This window comes from Pimephales promelas, chromosome 20 (assembly GCF_988280905.1).
Source record: "Pimephales promelas chromosome 20, fPimPro1.hap1.1, whole genome shotgun sequence".
NCBI classification, from domain to species: domain Eukaryota; kingdom Metazoa; phylum Chordata; class Actinopteri; order Cypriniformes; family Leuciscidae; genus Pimephales; species Pimephales promelas.
In genome coordinates, this window is record NC_142788.1 from 24,873,857 (window position 1) to 24,892,490 (window position 18,634).

At 36.6% G+C, this 18,634-nt stretch overlaps 1 protein-coding gene across 1 annotated transcript in view; it reads right to left on the bottom strand.

Moving 5' to 3' along the window:
• itga5 (integrin, alpha 5 (fibronectin receptor, alpha polypeptide)) overlaps positions 1-18,634 on the bottom strand; it is a 51,925-nt gene that overhangs the window by 3,482 nt on the left and 29,809 nt on the right. Inside the window, exons 16-27 of the mRNA XM_039651644.2 lie at positions 18,295-18,350; positions 17,199-17,356; positions 16,099-16,236; positions 12,730-12,797; positions 10,710-10,857; positions 9,965-10,057; positions 7,818-7,897; positions 7,216-7,296; positions 6,989-7,094; positions 5,598-5,756; positions 4,136-4,243; positions 907-1,020 (exon numbers count right to left, since the gene is read on the bottom strand). Coding sequence (XP_039507578.2) covers positions 907-1,020; positions 4,136-4,243; positions 5,598-5,756; positions 6,989-7,094; positions 7,216-7,296; positions 7,818-7,897; positions 9,965-10,057; positions 10,710-10,857; positions 12,730-12,797; positions 16,099-16,236; positions 17,199-17,356; positions 18,295-18,350 — 1,309 coding nt within the window. The remainder of the gene's footprint in view (positions 1-906; positions 1,021-4,135; positions 4,244-5,597; positions 5,757-6,988; positions 7,095-7,215; positions 7,297-7,817; positions 7,898-9,964; positions 10,058-10,709; positions 10,858-12,729; positions 12,798-16,098; positions 16,237-17,198; positions 17,357-18,294; positions 18,351-18,634) is intronic.

Sequence of the window (18,634 nt, forward strand, 5' to 3'; positions counted from 1 at the left end):
TATTTTGTACACTGTATAACTGTAATTTAGTTGTTTTTACAGTTGTTTTATATTTAAAACTTTTACATTACGACAAAACATTACGATTTAAGAGAAAATACATATTAAAATATATATATGCAAAGACGTACACACACGCACACACTACATTTATAACACCAAAACGGGAAAGAAATAAAAAAAAGTCTAGGTTTTATAGAAAATAATACATTTTTAATAATATTCAGAAATCTCAATTATGTTGTTGAAATAAGAAAATAATAATAATACTGTTTTATTTTGTATATTGTACAGCTATAATTATGTATTTTTACTATGATATTTTTATTTACATGTTTAATTCAGAACAGTTTTTTAAAAACAAATATGTAAACATTACAATTTAAGAGAAAATACAACTTCAAATCACACACACACACAAATGGTAAGCATGTAAAACTGGCTGAGCATTAATTTGAATGTGCCTAGTTTCATTTATCTAACAATCCCACTTGCATCCAGATGGGGGCGTTATTGCTTCACTGAATCCCAGTGTTTCAGCCTGGCTTTGGTTCTCACAAAACCCCTCTGACATTCCAATCCTCTGAGCTCTCAGGATTTCTCCTAATGTATTTTCAATGCACTCACTTATAAGCTTTGTATTGGCTAGAACAGCAGAGAGCATGTTAGGCGTCTCTCAAAAGAGCTCCTGTTTGGAGACATCATCTGACTCTCTTTAACATACATGAATAGAAACACTCACAGGAAGCAGTCACACTATACATTAAAAACTATAATAATCGATTTAACCTGTATAATCATGTTATTTGAGCCTTAAATAAGTCTAATAAGCTTGTACATGCTTCTATTGCAGTATTAGTAAGAGACGACAATTTTGGACTGCTTGCGCCAAGGTTTTCCGCTCACCTCCATAAATGTTTCTGCCCAGATTCGCGAGCGAACATGCAGTATGGCACTCGTCCCTCGCTCCAACAGGCCAACGTTACACGTAAGAGTCCAGCAATCCACACTGGAGCAAGACTGGCACATCAGAAAAAAACAGGATGACAGAAAAAAGTTAATAATCAGTTTACAGAACATTTTAGCTCATGACATAAGCTTTAATAACTGCAATTGACACTGAATTGCAATGATGCTAAAAAGACATGCCCTTTAAACAAACACAGATCATGTGAGTTCAATTTCCAGCCAGAAATAAATTAAATTACCATAAAAGCATGCCTGGCTGTCATTTGAGACACAAGCATTAATTAAAAACCCAACAATAATTATGAATGTGAAGATCCGGATGGAGAGATGGGACCATGGGACAGGCATTAGCGTCACGAGCCAACGGCAGTGACAAAGGACCTAATGTTAGCGTCTTGTGCATCGACTGCTTTAAATTAGTGGCGAATCGCTAGAAGAGTCACAGGACTGTAAAATCCTGCATACAGTTGCCTGAAGTCAGATTCCAGCCCACAGATGCAATAACATTTAGCTCCTTGGTTTTTACAAGCTGTGCATCAGCAGATCCCTGTAACATCAAATTCGTTTCATTTGCCAATAAGATATAATATAATGGTCAAGTCCATTTATCTTTTTCAATTTTTTTGTATATTTGGTAACACTTTACAATAAGTTTCCATTAGTTAGTGCATTAACTAACAATAAGCAATTCATGTTTTAGTATTTAATCATTTTTGTTAAGGTTAGCTAGTAAAAGTATAACTATTCATTGTTAGTTCATGTTAGCTAATGAAGCCTTATTGTAAAGTGTTAAGATGTCAATCCTAGGTGGGACCTTTTGAGTCCTGTAACACATCTCCACTGTTCACTAACAGAACATGTCAGCTCTCCCTCCACAAAATTAGCACAAGGCGAAGAAATAAATAGCCCTCTAGGAACACTTCATCAAGCAAGAGATGATAAATGTGGGCGATTGAGCGCAACAGGCGACAAAGCCCTCTTTCTTTTGGTCAGGTACAGCTACCTACAGCTGGACTACACAACCAGCTGCTGTCTGAGAGAGCCGGTAGCTGGAGCGGTTAATGACGCAGAGAACTACGGGGAATTAGAGGGTAGAGCGAGGACATTTCGGCAGACCCATCACTCTGGAGAGTAATGAGGTCATTAATGGTCACGCACATACGCAAGCACACAAATGCGCACACATGCACCTAGACCGACCAAGCAAAACATCTTTAATGGCGGCCAATCAGTCAGAGTAGATCTTTGACCCTGTGTGACTTGACCTTCTTCTGAGTTAGTACACTAGTGAACGAAAGGGCTCGCTGCATTCTCATGACCTCAGACGCCATATTGGACGTGTTTGTTCAACATTTGCATTTCTCAGTGAAGGAAATCCTGAATTTATGCATGCAAAATGGTGGCAAATATTGAGATAAATTGAGAAAACGACATGGGTTATGAGTGAATGCAAAAGCATTGAAACATTTTTCCTCCAATTTCATTTTTTCATCAGTTTGTTGCTTTGGGATCTCCGTACATTTAACCCTCAGGTGCTCTTCGGTCATTTCTGAATGATTTGAATTTCTAAAAATTACAGCTTCATCGGAATGTTATGAAACTTGGTGACTTTTATGGCATTATGTATGTGAACACACAAAAAAATTGAGGTCATGATCCGAGCATGCTAAGTGGTCTTAAAAAAATAGCCACACTTGTTGTCTTTGGTCAAAAATGACCCCCATAGGAAATGAATGGGAAATTGACAAAAACACAAAAATTCACAAATATTTATTTTTTTATTTTTTTTAAATAAAAAATCGTTTAATAAAAAATATATATTCAAATCCACCAAAAAAAAGTGTTCATAAACATCTGGGGAATTCACATGCTTCTCCAAAGAGAGCTGTACATGCCATCTAGTGGTTACACCATGATTCTACACTTTTTCTCTATACTGTAACCAGATGGTGCTAATTTTCTTCACATTTTTTTTTTCTGAAGGCCTAGACTCTATATTAAACTAAAATACTGCATTAATATATTTTTTTAAAGTAATATATATATATATATAAAATATATATATATATATTTCCATGGAAAAAATAGACCATAAATATTGCATAAATATTAATAAATTCAATCAAATTGTCTCAAAATTCTAAATTACAAAGAATAAATATTATAGAACAAAAATAAATTGCATTGGTTTTACTGGGATGGAAGAAATTTAATTTTTAGGTGTCCGGTCACTTTTGACCGGGAGGATAACAAGTGTGACTCCGAAACGAAGAGCACCTGAGGGTTAATACTGAAAAGTACTGATTAAAAAAAAAGATTGACCATTTTACCTAATATTTGTGTGGGATATATATATTTTATAATTTTTTTTAAGTTCTGGCTTCAAGTTTTGTTTGTGTTCAATACATGCTCTGCATTAAATCACTGAGCCATTTCAACTTTTGCTGATGATAGTTCCTACTCTTTTGTTTTCTGCCTGCGATACGTCACTTCATCATTGTGTATCAGACATTGCAACCTTGTGGAATAAAGGTCAGTTGCCCTTATTCAGTCATCAAACATTCAATTATTGTTGAGCAGAAAAAAATATATTTACACTATTACACACCTCGGGTCATTAGTGAGTGACCCAATACAAATTTGATTGAGGAAAATTAAATTGATTGAGGAATACTAAGAAAGTTGATGTCTAACTAAAAAATGCATAAGGAGGAGGGTAGTGAATGACGTCCCAGGTCACAAAAGACCTGAGGTATGTGTTTAAGGGTCAAGAAGGTCTCTCAGCATGGCCGAGCTAGTGTTTAGCTGGTGTCCCACTCTGACCAGCTGAAAAGTTTCCAAAACCCACTCCAAAATCAGCCAACAGACCAGACGGACAAGGTTAGGAGACCAACTAAAACCAGCAAGCCAGTTCATGATGGTTTTAGATGACTTTTCAGCAGGGAAGTCATTAGTTTACCAACTCTGGAATCAATTGCAAGAAGTGCTAATTGGGTTCTTTGAGTTGCTGACTATGCAGAGTGTTTCAAATTACTCGCTTATGAGGTTTTGGTTGAGAAGACAGCTCCCCATTTAGGCATCTGAACAGAGCTAATGTTTCACTTGCTTTCTTTGTGTTTTGCCTTTTTATAAACTTTTTTCCCTCTTCACATTGAAGAAATCTCACCAGATTGGTCAGCTGAGACAGCTCGCCCTTGTGCGTTTCCCTCTTCTCGATGTGGTGTTCCCGTGCCGCGTCTCGCAAAGGAGTCTGCTCGGTAGAAGACTGCTGGAGCTAAAGACAGAGTGAGAAAGAGGAAACAGAACATTGAATGGAAACTCGCACACGGACATCACGGTTCAATCTGTACTGACGCCCTCTGACTCAACACTGACATTCAGCCGTGAGCTCAACGGGAGGGACACAACGTGCAGGACACAAGGGGTATTTTGCAACAGATGTCTGAATTTTACTCAACTTCTCCATTGTGTAGACTCATACACTCCTCAAAACCAAGAAAACACCCTAAACAGCATGAGAAACTGAACAAACAACCACTTCGGAGAGGAATTCTGCACAATCCCAGATGTAACAGCATTTTTGTTTTACTATTCATCCAGACGCCCGTCAGATGGGACAGAAGTGTTGTTGAGGGGTCTTTCATAAGAAGCTCTGATTAAGCTGATAGCTGTGTTTATATAGACAGCAGTGGAACGTGAAGAACGAAGGGAAGCAGATTGAGATGGGAGTATGGCAGGAGGATCAAAGGCTGGTTTAATGCCCTTGGGTGGGGCTGTTCTAGGGACAGGGAGGACATATTAGGAAATATGGATGGATGGGTGGTGTGTTCATGTGTTTGGCATATGTTTTTGAGACTGTATTGGGACATACTGGGTGTTACTGACAGTGGATGTCACTTGAGTTCAAATTTAGCTTGTCATCAACAAGCTCTGTCCCCTTTAAAAGCAACTGTTCTCCTCATGTGACTGCAAACGAGTCTCATGTCTTATATCTTTACAGCTTAAATTGCTACAAATTTACATCTTAAAAAAAAATAAAAATCTCAAAAATATTACACAAAATATTTAATTTTTCTCCTATGAGGAAAATTAAACATTTTTGAACGGAGGCTTTTTGCATGGCTATTTTCATTACAATTAGGCACACTTTTAAATGATCATTATTGTAATTTACTCAGATGTTTTAAATGTAATTGTAATAGTAACAGTATATATATATATATATATATATATATGTGTGTGTGTCAACAAGGCCAGCAACAAATACAACCATGGTATATTATAAATCCTTTTTGTTGTTTTTTTTTTTTTTTGGTTTGTTTTTTTGTATTACAATATAATAATGAGAATGACATTTTTCCATTGCGTTAATGAGAATTCTCATGAAAATAATGTATTCAAGCCTAAGGGGTCAACAAATAGGCTTCATTTTTCATTTTGACTGATATATGACCCAGAAACACGATCCTAATAAATTTAATTTGATTCACACGTAAACAGTACTTTAATTGAAAAGCCTGATAGATCAAAGTCATGCACATAATGACAGAAAGCACTCCAGAATTAAGCTCTTCATCAGGTGAACCCTGATCAAATCTCTGTCCTGCAGTTAACCCAGGGCGTCTTACCTTGAGGTTCAAGGGGTTGACTATGTTGTGGGTGGTGCAGTTAACAGGCCCCTCCGTCGTGACCTCCAGTGGGTAAATGAACCTGTTACTTTGAAGTCTCATGGGGCATCTGAGCTGAAGTAGAGTGTGACTGATGCGGCTCGGCCCGTTGTTCACCAACTGAGAGAGAGAGAGAGATGAGTCAAGTGTTGTCATAATAAACCCTTTCAACCGCATTGGTTTAACATCAAGGTTGCGGCTTTGTTATTTTCATAATTACACGTACGCCATCACAACCTACAGATTTAAGTCGTGCTCCACAGGTGTTTCTGTAATCTCTGCTCATCATAAAAGGATGACTTGATGCCTTGTGCTATTTCAGGACCTATGTGTAACTGTTGGAGATTCTCCATGACAACTTCCCCATGTATAAGTTGTTTGCATGACTCATCTGCAGAATCCTGGCAGAGAGTACTTATAAAGAAACCAAACTGCAAGCAGCAATTACAGCGGCACTCACTGACATAAAAAAAGATATATATGAAATGGACTTAAAAAATATAAATTGCATTTTATATTATTTTTTTAATATTAAATAAAATAACCTAAAATAAAAAATAAAATTAAATGTGAGTGTTTATATCATCTTTATAGCATCTTGCAGTTGATGGAGATTTGTGGGATGCACATCCAGGGCACGAAGCTCCAGATCCACCACATCCCCAAGATGCTCTATTGGGTTGAGTTCTGGTGACTGTGGGGGCCATTTTAGTACAGTGAACTCATTGTCATGTTCAAGAAACCAATTTGAAATCATTTGAGCTTTGTGACATGGTGCATTATCCTGCTGGAAGTAGCCATCAGACGATGGGTACATGGTGGCTATAAAGGGATGGACATGGTCAGAAACAATGCTCAGGTAGGCCGTGGTATTTAAACGATGCCCAATTGGCACTGAGGGGCCTAAAGTGTGCCAAAAAAAACATCCCCCACACCATTACACCACCACCACCAGCCTGCACAGTGGTAACAAGGCATGATGGATCCATGTTCTCATCTACCATCTCTACCATCTGAATGTCTCAACAGAAATCGAGACTCATCAGACCAGGCAACATTTTTCCAGTCTTCAACTGTCCAATTTTGGTGAGCTCTTAAAAATTGTAGCCTCTTTTTCTTATTTATAGTGGAGATGAATGGTACTCGGTGGGGTCTTCTGCTGTGTAGCCCATTCGCCTCAAAAAATTATAAGGGCAGACATTTTAAGTCCTGCAAATTTAACTGCTAGTTGCTAGGCAGCCATACATCCCAAAATTGTACCATAGTGATTTATAGCCATTACTCTGGATTCCTATCAATGACAGGCCATTCTGGCTTCAAGTCCAACTGAAGGATTCAGACAAGGTCTTTACCTCGTAAGTGTGCTGTACGGAGGGTCCGACATCCTGTTCAACCATTACATTCTTGGTAAACTTCCAGTTTGGTGGGGGAAAGAAGACCTTGTCTGGTCTGGAAACGCTGTAAAACGAGAGATAATGAGAAAATGAGAAGGTGAGGGAACAGGGAGAGCTTCATAGTGAGAGTTCCAGAAGAGCTATGGTCTTGTGAAGCACTAAATGGGTTCTGCATGTGAACTCACCCCTGCAGAATAACATCAGACTGGACCACCACCTCCAACTTGTAGGGGACGACTTCACTCTGGGAGTTATTCTCATTCTTACTGCAGATGGACAAATGGAGAGCTTAATAAAGAGCAAATTTAAGGGCATGTGCAACTAACCTGACCGTATAACAGATGCATGATATAATGATGCATAACAGTCTGACTTAATGTAAAAAAGAAAAGAAAAAAACCTGTATTAATTATATTTTTAAATAAATCATTAAATAAATTTATTTAATGTTGTCAATCATATATTTTTAAAATATTAACAAAAACGTGCATTTATTTTATTTCTTAAATATGTACATGTGTGTGTGAAACTATATAAACAAAATAATTTTTGAATGCAATTATTTTTAATGCGATTAATCGTTTCACAGCCCTTATGGATATATTGACATGTATACATAAACTATATTATTTTTAATATTTTATAATTCAAGCAGAATGATCTGTTACTAACAGAATTAAACAGTTATCCACGCTACTGTATAGATTTGATTTACTGTACAGTATAGTGTGAAAATAGTATTTGTTTATAAGCTGTGTTTATTTGCGTATATTCATAAGTTTCGTACCTTCGGATCTGTAGGTCAAACTGCACAAATTTGTGTGTGTCCTTGAGACGTGGTACAGTGAATCGTAGTCCGGCCCAAAGCTGCAAAAAATTAAATAAAAAACATTTCCAAATCATATTATCCCATAAGGATATCCCATCAAATCAACTTTTTCCACCATAAATATATATATATATATATATATATATATATATATATATACACACACACAATTAATTCATCAGAAATTGAGCTAAAACGACCAAAAAATTGGAGAAAACACAAGCAATTTATCATAAAGGAGCCAACAATATTTGCCATGTCACAATACTGAATTTCAGCCGTCCGTGAATTACCCCAGAGAATTCTCTACAGCACGCAGAACATACAAATCACCCATAATGCACTGTCTACCATAGCAACAGAATGGATATTGAGGTTGGTGGAATGTTTCTTTCCTGTACTCCATCCAAAAAACACAAGTGGAAACATTAAAATGTATCCTCTCTCATTCATCTTAGTGATGTCATGTTTAGCTGCACTGTCAAAAGCACTCCAGTTAGTTACTACCCTCATCCCTAAAGTGCTGAAGTCACCTACACAACTCCAGACTGCATGGGAGTTCCAGCCTCCCTTTTATAATTGTGGTTTTATGCTCCCACCGCACGCACACACACAAACTCTGGCAATAATACACGAGCTGCTCGTTTTCACTCCACTCCATGCGTGAGAGTTTGCGTGTGGGTGTCTGTGCGCGTGGGGGTAGGTGTGATTTCTAAATATCTCATTTAAATAAGATACGATTACAGATACAGGCCAGTTGTTGCGAGAAACCTCTTTGGTGGTCCTGGAATCTAAAAATAATGACCTAAATAAAGCTAATAATAGAATTGCTGAGTAAAAAACAGCCAGGTGACCTGCCTTGAACTAATTAGAGGAGTGTTGCTGCACTGACGGAAACATACAGAGGTCTCTGGAAACATATTGATTTGGAGCAGTTTGAACAATCACCCAATTATATTCCATCTCAGCAGACACATTAAAAAAACACAAATCCCTCCATCTTCACACAGTGGCATTTTGGAAAGGGGAACTCCACTCAGGGTAGAGCCTATGACTGTCACTTCCTACATCGCTAGTGGGAACTTCCTGCCTGTCCAAACATGATCCAACACAGTCCTTAACAAGACCCCCAGACAGCACTATGAGCTGACTAACAGGTTAGGTGACTAATAAAGGTTACATGACTAACAGGACACAATTATGGTTGCTGGAGGTCTGGATTTTATTTGGGAGAATGCCAGTCGTCAGTAATCGGAATTGCCACTTTTCCAGATGTTTTTGATTACTGGATAATGATAACTGGATTGTTAAAAAAAAATAATTTTATAGAAATTGCACACACAAAAAGCAATTTCTAGCCAAGGAAAAATTGTATAGTTCAGAATAAATAGAACTATAAATTTAGAGACAATAGAGATATATAGATAGATGTGGATATATATAGGACGACAGACAGACAGACAGACGGATATAAAGACATAGATAGATAGATATAGAGACATGGATAGATAAATAGATATAGAGACAGACAGACAGACAGACAGACAGACAGACAGACAGATAGATAGATAGATAGATAGATAGATAGATAGATAGATAGATAGATAGATAGATAGATAGATAGATAGATAGATAGATAGATAGATAGATAGATAGATAGATAGATAGATAGATAGATAGATAGATAGATAGATAGATGAACATACTGTAGAGATGAGAGAGAGAGCAATAGAGAGGTAGAGAGAGAGAAAGAGACGATAGAGTTAGAAATATTTATAGAGAAAGACTATAGAAGTAGATATATAGAGAGAGAAAGAGACGATAGATGTAGATATAACGACAAAGAATGTAGAGATAGATGTAAAGACGATGTATGTAGAGACAGACAGACAGATATTCTCTATAGAAATGTATTTTCCATGACATCATACGATTCTACACATTTCCATGACTGTCAAAGTAACAATTTTACAATTTTCAAACACACTGGGAAACTAGTCTAGATTCAATCACATTTGATAAAAGGTGCTTTTTCAATCACAATGTGAAACCTCAAGTCAATCTAGTGTGTAAACACACAAACAGAAAAGATTAAGTGTCCTTACGCTGGTTCCTGATTTCATGGGGTTCCCCAGGTCACAGCTGAGGTAACGGGTCTGATTTTCCGTCTCATAGCTGCAGGTCAGCTGGGTCAGACTCTGTCCAGAGAAATAGAGAAAAAGACCTGTAAATTTCAGAAAACACACTCACACCATACTCCAGACTTATGTCTTGACAGTTTTGCTCTAAATTATCCTTAGGAATGAAAATATGTTCAGGACAAGTAATTCATTAATTAGCCCTTTTCAACGCCCATGATCCAGACACTCCTTCCTTGAATGGTCATCTAAATTTTAATGTATAAAGAAAATAATAGTATTTATTTTTTTAAAGACATCTTGTTCACCAAATTAGATAACTGATTACTTCATTGTCATTGTACTAAAGCAAAAATAATTATTCAAATTTTAATATATTACATTTTATCTATCATTTAATAAAAAAGGATTATTGATAATAAAAATATTTTCATTAAAAAAATCGTGAAATTAAACACAAAAGACTGAAATTGTCCCACGGTTGCCCAAACCGGCGCATTAAAACACCGACCGCTGTCAAGTTTTGCCTCACTACAGAATTTCTCCTCACATGTCTGCATTAATAAAACACACATCTTTTCTTGAGTATCAAAGTAACAGAACAAAGGTCTTTCTCAGCTGAAATGCTGAACACATGTAGGAGTTAATGGACGGGATCTGGCACACGTCCGTGTAATAGGCAGCACCTGGAGGGAGGGTCTCCATATCTCACCTCATTATTGCGGGCTATTCCGCTGTAGTCGGCCTCTGGTGGCAAGACCACATACAGCTCGGCTTCATAAGCTCCGCCTCCGTCGTTCTTCGCGTTGAAAGTCAGGGTCAGAGAGTTGTCATCGCCCATGTACACTTCCTTCCTGTCCCTGCCGTAGCCAAAACATGAACAAAACATTAAACTCTTGCCTTGGCAGCTAATTTACCTTCTATAGGGTCTGGGTCTTCTATACAGCTTATCAAGTGCTGATTTAATCTTAGAGCAATAGTACAAACATTGTGGGAGGAGTTATTGGCCAATGTTTATTTATACAGGTAGACTTTTGTTTAAATCTCTAACCCTGAATATAAGCAATAGCTTTAGTGCGTTAACAAGCACAACTAATCAATTAAAAAGATAGATATACACCTAAATTTAGAAATTTTGTTGTAAAGTATAAACCATGGTGGAAATAACCATTCAAAAGTTTGGGGTGGGTGTGATTTATGCTCACCAAGGCTGCATTTATTTGATCAAAAACACAGTAAAATATGTAAAATATTATCGCATCTAAAATACCTGTTTTCTATTTGAATATATTTTAAAATGTAATTTATTCCAGTGATGCAAAGCTGAATTTACAGCACCAGTCTTCAGTGTCACATGATCCTTCAGAAATCATTCTAATATGCTGATTTGGTGCACAAAAACATGTCTTATTATTAACATCAAATTTTTTAATGACCAGAAAGTTCAAACAGCATTTATTCTCCTGTTTTTGACTAATCTGTGCTAAATAAAAGTATTAATTTCTTTCTAAAAAGAAAGTGTAATTCTGCTGATCTAGCGGTGAAATATCACCCAGATCTTTCCAACAGGAAGCCCTTCCTCCTGCATTACACACACATTTCCTATTAAAAACCCCTAATTTCCATTGTAGCAATAAAGTTCAACATGCAACGACAAAGACTGTGAAACATTCCGCAAAGTTCCCTTTTTCTATTCCTACATGTTCCCTCCCCCCCTTTCTTTTCTCTCTACATCTCAGACACAATGAGAAATTCCATGCGAGGGCCACACAGACGCTTCCAATTACCGCCTGGCCTCGTAAAGCCATGCTGGGGAAGCGGCACACACTGAATTCAAACACTGGCACTCGGCTGGTGGGAGACTCCAACCTACATGGAACCCGTCGCTTGCTGCACTTTCATAACAAACCCCTTCAGATGGGCACATGTGAGGTTGGGGTCATGTCACAAGAAGGTCAAGATTTACATTCAATTGCTAAATATCACGATCCTCACAACAAATTAACACCAGTGAGCTCTAATAATCACATGGAAGTGATTCAGCGCAAAAAGTTCATTTGAGTGAAATGGAGAACTTGGCTGGGTTTCCTCAACATGGACCTGGGAAGCAGATGCTGACAGTGGTACTAAAGAAAAGCCATGTTGTCCCGGGCATTCTCTGGGAAGCTGTCGAGATGTAGTTTCACGTTTTCTCCTAAAGAATAAGCGCTCCAGGGAATCGCCAATTCGCATTATTCCCTCTGCTTGTTGAATGTCAATCACTCTGCGAAGTGAATTAATGCCCTACGCTGTTTCATAAATATGTGACCTAAGACAAATGCAACAAATATGTAATGTTTTTGGTAAGGCGCATTTTTGCGGTCGAAGAATAACAGCAAATGCAAACAAATCGGTGTATAAAAGACTGCAGGGAATTTTTTTGTTTTGTTTTGTTTTAGCTAGGTCAGCCAATCCCAGCACCTGTTGCTTAGCCTTCCTTCCTGTTCTTCCCTGAAGTCAGTGTGTATCTGTGCATGTGTGTGTCACTATTCTCACCTGGGAAAACTGGGATTTTCTAAAAGCTGTAACTCATCACATATTATCTAAATATCTTATCTAAACAGTAGCTGGAATAACAATTGTTCATTTCTCAAGCCTAAAATCATTCTACTTTATATGTGTTACTGCAAACTTGGCAACAAGCAAAATAACCCCTTTGTTTATTTTTTTGGATTTCTTGCTAATCATCTTACCCGTGCACGGAGAGTTTCAGGTCAGGGACGCAAATGTTGTCCTCTCCACAGTCCAATAAAATCTGGGTCTAGAGCAGAAGCCAGAAAAAAGTAAAGGCAAGTTACTCCATGTCAGATTATTGTATTGTCAATTTGCAACCTATTATACTTTTGTAATGTGACTTATTTCTGAGTAAAACAGGGTATTACATGAGAAAGAGAAACCGGATTTGGTCTTTCAGAAATTGTTTGGATGGTGAATATTGGGCAACCATAAATGAAAACAGGCAGCAGGGTTGCCAGGTCTGGTTGCCTTGACCCTTCCCCAAATATCAAAACTCAAAATATGCCACTCCCTAGAAACTAGAAACATATTTTACAGTTGCTGTATGCGTTATGCACAATTCAACTTGAAAATCACTATATAGCAGGAATGAAATGCTGTTTTAAGTCTGTTAAAAGTCTGTTTTCATAAAAGAGCTCCCTATCAGTGCCCTTACTCACTTAACTCATCTAGCACAGTTGTATCATTGTTAGAATGTAAAATATCTTAATACAAGCATTTCGGTCAAATAAAACTAAAAAAAAATAATATTAATAATCAACCCGTGGCAAGTTCAAAAGTATACTAATTCCGCGTAAAAACATCTGACATGGCAACCCTGCCAGGCAGATCTATGTAAATTCAGAACAAATGTAAGCTTTTAATTTTGTTTATTACTAATTATTTTGTTTATTATTGTAATTACAAATGTATTCCAAAATACAAAAAAAGCTATTCATGCCAGTGTTTTAATATATATCTGAATTAAAATTAATTTTGTTTCCAAATTTGAATTTGGCATAATCTTTATTATTATTAATATTGTAGAAAAAATTAAATAAATCAAAACACAGGGTCCATTTTAATTTCATGTTGGCTTTAAAGGTAAACGTAGTAACTTAGCCATTCATTTATTTATTAAGATTGTGATCTAAAAATAAATAAATAAAAAGATTCTTTAGCACCATTTTTTCCCTCATCGAACACAGAATGACTCCAATGTCATTCAAACAGGCATACAATTTGCATAACCAATAATGAAATTAAACATCTCTGTGCACTTCACACAGAAAAAAAAAAATCCAATAAACCTATTACAACCCCCTATTAAACAACTGCAGCTATTTTCAAAAATCCAAGCAAAGTACTCATAATAAGATATTTGTCAGTTGAACAGATGTTTGTCAAGAGCAGATGTGTATTGGCTTCAATAATGTATAGAGCTCATTTAAAGGAATAAAAAGCTATGGCGGTTCGGTTCTATCTACCACCAACATCCACATCAGAGGCTGCCAGTGCCACCCCTAAACCGCATGCTAGCTGCAGGCGACACCACCCAACTCTCACCACACACACAAATATATTGCATAAAGCACACACACATTAAAGAGAGAGAATCCATATCCATATACAATTTATGAATGAATCTAAAACATGGAGAAAAGGGGAAAGTCGTGCAACGGCTAATTGCTTCCACCTGATGCCGTATTTCCAACATGTGCGAGGATGACGCAACATGACGATGAGGATAAAAAAATAGAATGGGAGATTAGAAAGGGCAAAGTGGCTTCCCTGTAATCAGCAATCGCTGAGCTCTAATTACAACCCACTCCTTTCCACAACTCCGAACCTCCTGGAGTGGGTTGTTTGGGTTCACTAAAGCAACCAAACAATTAGAAGCCCAAGAGGAGATACAAGAGGAGGTCTCATGTGCATATGTCCAAGCTGACCCCCAGCCAAAACCACCGTCAAGTGTTTACGGAAGTGTCAAGGTCTGCAAACAGCATGATTGGGTCAGCAAACTGGAGGGCGCCGAGCAAGATCACTCACAACATTTATCAAAGGAGGCCCAAAACATCTCTCATCAAAAGGCAAGATGAATATGGAGCCTCACATTAATAGTCCCATGCAAATAAAAACCACATATAAGCTTTTTTTTGCCATATATATTCATTTATTCCATTAATTCTTTAAAAGAAAAGCCTTAGAAGTTCGGCATTATCTCTTACTTTTTATTAAGAAGAAATATAATTTAATTAAGAAGTATTTTATTACGTTGTATAAATGTAATGCTCTATTATATAAATAAATACCCACAATGTTTTAGAGTAATTATAATTAATTATTCATATTAATAATATTGTAGTTACCACAATATATTTTCATGGAGTATTAATATTGTAAATATCTATACAAATAAAAAACATACACATATATACATCCACATATATATATATATATACATCCACACATATATATATATATATATATATACACATATATACATATATATATATATATATATATATACACATATATACATCCACATATATATATATATATATATATATATACACACATATATATATATATATATATACACACACACATATATATATATATATATATATATATACACATATATATATATATATATATATACACACACACACACATATATATATATATATATATATATATATATACACACACACACATATATATATATATATATATATATATATATATATATATACACACACATACATACACATATACATATATATATATTTATATATATATATATATACACACATACACACTTTAATTTTCACAGTATTTTTTGTTAAACATATGTAATATTCATAATAATAGTGTAATATTCTTAATAGTACTCCTAATAATAATAATTATAAATAACAATAAATAATTACTAAATGATATTTTTAGTGTAATCAAATTTTAAATTGAAAATAGTTTAACAGTCTATTTTATTTATGTTTATTTATGCATTTTAAATCAAATGAAACCCACATGAACAAGAATTTTCCTTTCGATTATCATGGATAAACTCGTTTATCTTGAATGAAAGAGCTTCCACTTGGCCCGAATAAGCGAAGGTTTCAGAAGTTCGCTCCATCTGCGATGTTTCCAAGACCTCTGATTAGATTGACCATATGCAGAAACACAGCGGCCCATGTGTTCGGCACAGTCTCAATGACTACCGAGAGAAAACTGCCGCCCAAAACGTTAAACCTAAACAGACGGCATATGGCCTGTGAGGACCCGCCCGGAAAAAAACAGAAATCTATTAACCCTTTATACACACAAACACCTCTACGGTGGAGTTTCCACAATGCCCAGTGAGCTTCTCCTGGTGGGACAGTGAAAAGTAGTCCGCTCTACACGCTACACATTTCCTCCGGCTCTCAAACGGCTTTCCAGACAATTTGGAGAACATCCAAGATGTATGTTTTGATAATCTCATCATGAAAGGGGAGAAGAACACACCGCACCATGCAATATCTCGGTTTACTCCTGCAAAGAATTGTGGGATATGTACGTACTTTCTGTTCGATGAGCTCCGCCGTCTGGTAGTTGAGGATGGGCCGCAGGCCGTGTCTGTCTGCCGCGGATTGAGGGTTCAGGCTGAAGTTCAGCGCAACGAAGATGGGAGACAACTTATCCCTGAAGTCCTTCTCATCCTACACTCCGAGGAGAACAGAGTGGAAGTTTGTGAGAAAGGTCAGAATGCAGGATGAAATGACACTCTTAATCCCTCGCTGCATTTTTTTGTGTGTTGCCGCACTTATCTTACTTATCTATACTTTAAACAATTATCTTTTACTAAAAAATGGAAAAATCACTTCAATGGTTTTCAAATTTCCATTAGTTAAACCCCGCCTACTCTTAATTCTCATTGGCTCACAATCCCCTTGTTTATAAAATGTACATTAATCAACAAATGTCTTCTGAATGCCACATTAGGACATGATTACATGCCTAAATTTAATAGATTAGCAATAGAGAGTGAGTAAAATCATGACAGTGAACTATCCCTTTAAGTTATATCATGAGATCAGTATCGTGTATCGAACCAAACCATGACATACCATAAAACTTCAAATATTAGCCGAGTCCCAAATAGAAGCTTGTCTCTTTTATAAAAGCTCTTTTATAAAATAAAAGCTTGTCTCTTTTACACCCCTGGTGTGATTGCAGGTTTGGGTAAATAAAAGCCGGTCTCAAATAGAGGCCGGGTCTGTTTTTTCAGTTTCGGCTTGTAATGTATTTAATCTTCTAAAACTCGTCAGATTGTCCGCCAAAGCAATTTTTTTTGTCCCACCAAAGCCTTTTTTGATCGGTGAGTGAAGTAGAATAGATCCATCTCCCTCGCGCATATTAATCAAAATCATTTGATCCAATAGTAAACAGTTGGAAGCCCACCGTTTCATGTGGAGCATTAGGAGATATTTAGAGACTCTAGGCTTACACTCAATGAACAACATCTCAACACTAAATTATAAAGGCCTGTCTCATATAGACGCCCGTCTCAAATACAAGCCGGTGCAGTTCGACGATTTGGGAAAATTAAAGCCCGGGCTATTACTTGACGTTTTACAGTAAGTGGATTGTTATATTTCTAGTTTTGTAGATAAAAACTCACCCGCAAGTAGATCTTAGTGTCGCTGCAGATCCTGCCTCCATTTGGCACAGTCATAGTCCTCTTCTGAGCGGGAAGATGGGTGTCTAAAAACAGAGCTCTCCGTACGGCCCCCTTCTGCTGCTGCTTCAAGCGGTCCAGCTGAACTTCAATGTTAAACTCTAAAAAACAGACCCATTAACAGATATATTTAGAAGTCTTTTGGTCCGCACACAGGTGCAGGACGGCACCAAATCTCAAAGCCGATTGGTCAGATCAGAATTTTGGCAAGAGTGGAAAATTCCCCCAAACGTTTAGGTTTTATCATCATCCAAAACTTGAAAAGAAAAGCCATTATACTTTTGATGGGCATGAAGGAATGTGCATGCCATTTAGATGTATGTTGGGCACCTGTGCTCAACATACTCTCAAGTGTGTGTAGTGGGTGTTATTCTTCACACATAGTCTAGGCCACTAACGCCAGGGCATATGGTGGTATCATTAGCACGGGGGGGAATAGAGGTATGGAAGGCATTTTCTGCCAATTAAAAAAAATTAAATGATAAAAATGAAAACTAAAACCAGATTAACCATTTCATTATAGAAAATTGCATGCTAAATAGAAAATTTAATTAAATGAGTTTAAAGGTGACAATACATCATCCTTATCAAATTGAAAAATAAAATGCAATTGGTGATTTAACAGCATGATGATGCATTGTCACAGTGAACGTTAAAATGAAAGCTAAACCATTTCATTTTCAATTTCGTCACATATTGTGCGTACAGTTTTCCATAATAAAATTGTTATTCTGGTTTTAGTTTAATTTAATTGATTTATTCAACATTGGCATAAAATGCCTTCCATACTGAATAAATACATTGTGAAGGTTGCATATGGACAAAGAAAGGCTTATGGATGGGAAACAGAAATATTAAGCAAAGCTCTGCAAAAAACAACAACATTTATTTTAGGTTGTGAAGAAATTAAACCTATATTAACTTTCCGCTGCAACGCTTGGGTGTTGCGGGTGGTTGCTTATCTAAAAAGGAATATTATTTAAGATAACTTTGTAAAGAGGATCCTATAGGTACGTGAACGGGAGCAGATGTGGCTTACCGAGATCATTTGGTAGGTGCTTCCCATTGGCTGTTAGGCAAAAGCTCAGGTTGACACTGTAAGAATCACAGCAGACAAATGATGAGAAATGAAGTGGACTTATTACAATGAAGCATTAGAAACACATTGGTTGCATCGCTTTGGCTGTGAAATATTTGCTTTTATCGTTTTCTCATGCCAAATGGCTTGGCAATCTGAAGAAAGGACGGAAGGAAAGGGGATTTAACTGATGCAATGTACCTTTCAAAAGTTTGGGGTCGGTACGATTCTTTCATGTTTTTGAAAAAAGTCACTTATGCTCACTAAGTGTGAGCATAAATACAAATCAAAAATACAGTAA